Source organism: Diabrotica undecimpunctata, chromosome 5 (genome assembly GCF_040954645.1).
Source record: "Diabrotica undecimpunctata isolate CICGRU chromosome 5, icDiaUnde3, whole genome shotgun sequence".
Lineage (NCBI taxonomy): Eukaryota > Metazoa > Arthropoda > Insecta > Coleoptera > Chrysomelidae > Diabrotica > Diabrotica undecimpunctata.
This window is the reverse complement of record NC_092807.1, coordinates 93804039-93810359: the sequence shown is the minus strand read 5'-3', so window position 1 is coordinate 93810359 and position 6321 is coordinate 93804039. Positions and strand designations below refer to the sequence as shown.

The 6321-nt window shown below is 33.5% G+C and overlaps 1 protein-coding gene across 1 annotated transcript; it reads left to right on the top strand.

Moving 5' to 3' along the window:
• The first annotated feature begins 486 nt into the window (after nt 1–486).
• LOC140440693 (uncharacterized) lies at nt 487–6026 on the top strand. Its single transcript, XM_072531056.1, has 2 exons — nt 487–732; nt 5037–6026. Exons 1-2 carry the CDS (start codon nt 607–609, stop codon nt 5976–5978), a joined length of 1068 nt encoding a protein of 355 aa, XP_072387157.1. The 5' UTR covers nt 487–606; the 3' UTR covers nt 5979–6026.
• Nucleotides 6027–6321: the final 295 nt, after the last annotated feature.

Sequence of the window (6321 nt, the reverse complement as noted above, 5' to 3'; positions counted from 1 at the left end):
ATCATTTACTTAATTGTTTATCATATTAGATGTATCGCTAATAACACTCTTTTAAATGAACTGATGATGCTCATTAAACAGTGGGCGAAACGTTTTCATTAAATAGATAAAGTAGCACGTAGCACAACTCTTGACTTTTTTATCTCCAAATTGACCGAAAACATCCCATTCACTTACGAGTGCACTTTATATATATATATATATATATATATATATATATATATATATATATATATTCGCGAAAAATATTAGTAATACAAAATTACCACTTTATGCATTTGTTGCATCAATTACTATTGCTTTTTTGTCTTAATTATTCCTGCATTACAGATAAATCAGTGAAACGTTCATAAACAAAATGCGTTTTTAATCTCTATTCAGCTTCCTCTTAACTGAAAGCGTAAAATCAACATACACTTATAAGCCACTCACGATAGCGTGATTCTTAGGCATCAATTAACAATTATAAAAAGTGCCACCAGTGCCAGTTCCAGTTTTGCTTTGTCAATCCCTAATGACTTTACGGTACACAAAGTTTCAAGATCACAATCATTCTAGTTGAAGACACTTTGCAAAATGTTGAGGGAAATATTTAAATGAGATCCTATGATGATGAAACGTAATCGCCGGTCATCGGATTTGGGATTGTACAAGGATTTGAAAGCCAATACAAAAAAGTGCATTATTGTTGTGTTCGGGTGTATTTTCGTCGGCATTATTATTATTTTAGCAGTAAGTATAATATATTTATTATCTATTGTATATTGTATATTGTAGGTATAGCATAATTATAGTTGATTTTCTTCTTATTGTGCCGCGGTATACAAAATTGGAAATCATAAGAGTAGTTTGTTCTTATTTACCGTTTATCGACAGAACTCATTTGCGTCTTAAGTAACAGAAGGTTAGACTGTATCATCCTTTGCCCACTGTCTGGATCAAGAATGAGACGGTTTAGCTAATAGATGGATAACAGAAATACCTCGAAAAAAATAAATTAAGCTGTAATTAACAATCAATAGATACTAATTTACAATTTCTGTTCTGAACGTGAATTCCTTCCTACACTTTTAAAGCACTACTTATTCTTTCTTATTATTTCAATCTGCATGTTACCTTCTCTGTCTATTGTAACCCCTAGGTATTTGAATGCATCTACTTGTTCTATGAGTTGTTGGTTAATTTCTATCTTAACATTTCGGTTAGTTTTCGCTATTAGCATCACCTTGGTTTTCTTAACATTAATCTTCATGTTTCTTATTGCCAGCTCATTATTCCAGCTATCCATATTTTTCTGGAGGTCCCTTTCGTTGGAAGCGCATAACATGAGATCATCTGCGAATGCACACTCAGCTATATCGACCGGTCGTGGTTTACTATATCCGATATGTATTTTGTGTATACTTGCTTTTGTTTCCTTAATTATGTCGTCAATAATCAATATGAACAGTGTGGAGCTCATAACACCTCCTTGTCTTAGACCCTCGTTTATTGCAAACATATCTGATTCCAAGTTATCCTTACGTACATAACTCTTGTTATTTTGATACAGACTTTTGATAGCACCTGTTAGTTGATGGTCAATATTTCTATTTTGCAGACTTTTCCAAACTGCTTCCTGGGACACTCTGTCAAATGCTTTCTCAATATCTAGAAAAGCCATATATATTTCTGTGTTCTTTATTCTAGCTTTCTCAATTATTTGTTTTAACGTAAATATATGGTCTTGCGTACTGTGTCCCTTCCAAAACCCACTTTATACTTCATCCAGATGTGGTTCAACGATGTGTCTTAATTTCTTTTCTAGGATGCTTTCATATATTTTGGAGACGATACGAAGTAGATTAATTCCTCTATAATTTTCACAAGAACTTGGGTCCCTTTTCTTAAAGATTGGTAGTATTATGCCAATTCTCCAATCTTCGGGGACTGTACATCCGTTCCAAGCCATGTTCATAATTTTGGGTAAAAATTTAACTTCTTTCGGTCCCATTGCCTTTAACATTTCAGCAGTGATTTTGTCATGACCAGCCGATTTACCTCTCTTTGTATTATTAATTGCTTCTTTGACTTCTTCTATTTGGATATAATTTTCCTGTCCATGTTCTCCTTCTACTTCTATCATTACAGTTTCCTCTTTCGGCTGTCTTGGTGTTAGGAGTTCGCTGAAGTATTGTCTCCATCTTTCCATAATCCCATTTGGTCCGATAATCAGCGCGCCGTCTTTACGTTTCACCTGTTTCATCCTTGTTTCTTTACCTTTTCTTAGCGTCTTTAGTGCCTTGTAAAACAATTTTTGGTTACCCCGGCTGTTTGCCTCCATCTTCATTCCAAACTCATCTCAGGCTTCCTTCTTCTTCTTCAGCACCATTTCTTTCACCACCTTTCTTTGTCGTTTATATTATTCGTAACTATTTTCTGTTTTCTTGTTTAAGTTTATTTTCCATTTCTGTTTTTTATATTTTATTTGGGCTTTATATTCATCGTCCCACCATCGTGTTTGCTTCTTATTTCTGTTTACATGGTTTATTCCACACGTTTCATTTGCTGTCGTCACGATGGTTTCTTTAAATTATTTCCAAGTTTCCTGTAAGTTGTCAGTACTATGAGCATTAGATAATTTGGCTAGTTTTTCTTCTATTTTACTTTTGAACATGGCCGCGACTTTTTGGTCATTTAGTTTATGATTTTGGATATTCTCGTTCACTTTATTATTTTTCGTTCTTTGTTTAGTGGTTTTACGTGTTTTTGGGGTAATCTTATCTTTGCCACTACCAGATAGTGGTCACTATAAATTTCCGGGCCTCTTTTAACTCTGACATCAGTGACCTCTTTCCCTAAATTCTCTATTAATTCGAACGTAATCTATAATTGATTTTTCATTTCTGCTTCTGACTTCTCTCGTGAACTTGTGTATGTCCTTGTGTTAAAAAAATGTGTTGGTTATAATCAAATTATTCTCCATGTAAAAGTCTATCATCCTTCTTCCATTATCGTTTCTTGTATCTTCCCCCTGCATACCCACAATATCTATGTTATCATCGTCTCTTTTACCAATTCTGCTATTCATATCACCTAGAATGACTATTCTACCTGTCACATTTTCTATAGCATCATTGAGCTCTTCCCAATATTCTCCTTTAACTTTCAATGGTTCGTCATCATTAGGGCGATATGTGACTAATATAGTTGTTATTTCTGAATTATCTAGTGTTATCTCTATTATTAAATTTCTTTGTGATATAAATTTCCAATTTTGCTTGCTCTCATTAGACATCCTACACCTTCTGCCGCTCTACTATCGGTTAGTAATATAAATAACAATAAAGTGCAGGTAAACAGATAATTAAGATAATTTTGGTAAAAATACAAAAGAAAGTTAGTTATTGAAAAAAAAGGAAGAAATACTTAAGTAAATAAAAAGGTGTCTAAATTAACAAATCAATTTGATACATGTACAAAAAATTTATAAACGTGACGTATACAGATTACGACATTATTTTATTGATTATACAACACAATGGCAATCACTGTGACATGTTACACGTTTCCATCTCTATATTCATTTCATAGTAGGTACGAATTGTCGTAATTGTCACATTGACATTAAAAATTTCAAACGAAGTTCTGAAAGAATAAACAAATAATTAATAAAATGCCTATTACGTTGTATACCGTCCAAGAAAAAGTGCAACTTGTAACATGGTACTTTCAGGGTCATTCGATACGCGAAGTAATTTATTTATTTACTGTTGCCTTTGAAAATAGACCCTCACCAAGTGTTACAACAGTTAAAAATACCATTAAACATTTTTAAACTTCGGGATCTGTAAACAGTTGTAAAAAGTGTCATCAAGGTAATGATCAACGTGTTAGACCTGTCGATAAGGAGCGTCAAAATAGGGATACTGATATTTGTGCTTTTGTGGAAGCTAATAGTGGAAGCCAATAGTGTACAAATTGCTAGGGAAGTTAACGTGAATTCTCGATCTGTCCAGTGAGTTCTCAAAAGGAATGTTTATCACTGTTTTAAGATACAACCAACGTAAGAACTGTTTCCGGAAGGTAACTTTAGGCGGATTCATTACATAAAAAACACAATCCAGCCGTTGCAAGATATTATTCTCGGAAAAATAAGCATCTCAGTGTTGCAGTGCGAACGCAGCATCCGCAAAAGTTAAATGTTTGGACTGGGATGTTAGACGATCATATTGTCGCTCCATTTTTTATCGATGGAAACCTAAACGGGCCCAAATATTTACAACTTTTACAGAATGAGATCATTCCTGCAGTTTGACGCCTTTCCGTTAATTTTCAGGAGGTTTATTTCCAACAAGATGGGTGTTCAATTCACAACTCTAGAAAAACTATTCACTTTCTTAATCAAACGTTTTCTGATCGACTAATAAGTACAGGTGGTACAATAAACTTTCACAAAAATATTTAATGACGATGATTTGGAATCATCGAAATGAAAGTTTTACTTTTTTTTGTGTATATCAATAATTAGTGTTCATTGACTAACCCATAAAACAAAATGTCTACTTATTTTCGTAACTGAAAAATATTTTATTTTGCCAGTCCTAAGTATAGAAAAAAGATGAACGTAAGCATTTCTTTAATAGTATATTGCGTGATTGTTTACTGCTAAAAACTATTCTCCCAATCAATTTGTAAAAACATTTAAACAAACTAATAATTCAAAATTCAACACTGCTCCGGTAATTTTATTTGAATGTTGGATAAAGATTAGTGCAACTCTGTAAATGTCTCTCTGGGGGTTTGTGTTACAATAGGTATCAATAGCGGATTATGAGCAGGTTGGTCTATAAAATTTTGCATAGATCTTGTCCCTCACAATACTAGTATATAATTAAACTTATATACTAGTTATATTATTCCATATAGTTCTTCTCAGCCCATTCATTAGCTACTCCAACGATTCAAATCTAAATGCATATTAATTGTAATTATTTTACATTAAGAAAACCACCCTATTAAATATTTTTATATTCACACGTTAAAATATGTTTCAGGTTATTTATTTAGCAGTTGTAGCAGGTGAACAACATCAAATCCCGACTAATTCCATATCCTCCAAAGCTCAAACGATTTATATAGATCCTGTGAAAAGACCAGGACGTCCTTTTGAAGTCAAGGTGCTGGGACTGCCACCTCAAGAGTTTACTCCTACCACTTCTACGATTCCTCCAACAACTAAGAAAAGCACAACACGTATCCCTCAAGTTAACTACTACAAACAACATCAGTACCCGAAGAACATTCAAGAAGTTTTAGAATATATAACCAACAGGCACAATGTAAATGCTCATAATGATGACAATATTGTAGAAAGTTTTCAGGTACCTGTCGAACAGGTGAAAGATGCTACTGGAGATTTTAGACCGACGATATCCAACAGCCAACTGCATTCCTTTAAACCTACAGATATTAGCGAAGTCAACTTATTAGCTACCGGTAGTGTGAGGTTTTCTCCACCTGTGTGGAAAAATTTTCAAAAACAACCAATTCCTATACACAGCTTTGTTAATTTGTCGAACAGTGAAAATGTAACTAGAGTTCCAAGACAATACAAAAATCCCCTTCCATTATACCCACCGCTTGGTAATGATCAAAATACTGATGTTTATCCAAAATTTCCTAGACCATCTTTTCCATTGCTAAACTCTCCGGTTGCACCTAATTTTCCAGTCCCATCAAACTATCCTAAGCCTCGCCAACCTGAAAATGGAGATGTAGTGGCTACTGTACGAAAGCCGTTACTGGTAAATATCAATATTGTTCCAATGGATGATACCAAAAGAAGATATCCAGGAGAATTAGAACAAGGTCCTGACGAAGCTCGAAACCAGGATGCAATGACCCTACAGTTAAAAGTTTATCCAGATATGTCATTTTTCAACGAATTAAAAAAAACTGTGGACCCGAAAAAAACATATACAAGATACCAAAAATAATATTTGAGTAATTAGTATATTTATATACAATAAATACTTTTCATATAATGTTTAATTATTTTTCTGATTTGCACACACAAATATGCCGGTTTAGAATTCCTTACCTATACTTTTCCTGTCTTCTCAGCGTTAGAATTGTTGCAGGCTTCAATTAATCTGTGCCTTCATGTTTTCAGACTTTGTGTCTATTGCCAGTTAAGTATTTGCTTAGGGAGTCGATAATGGTTCCAACAATACCCTTCATTTCTTTAATGATATCTTTTCTGAACCTATATTTTGTTGAAATCCTTAATGATCTGATTGCAGCCAATTTAACAGCATTTATTATTATTCTTTCTATTTT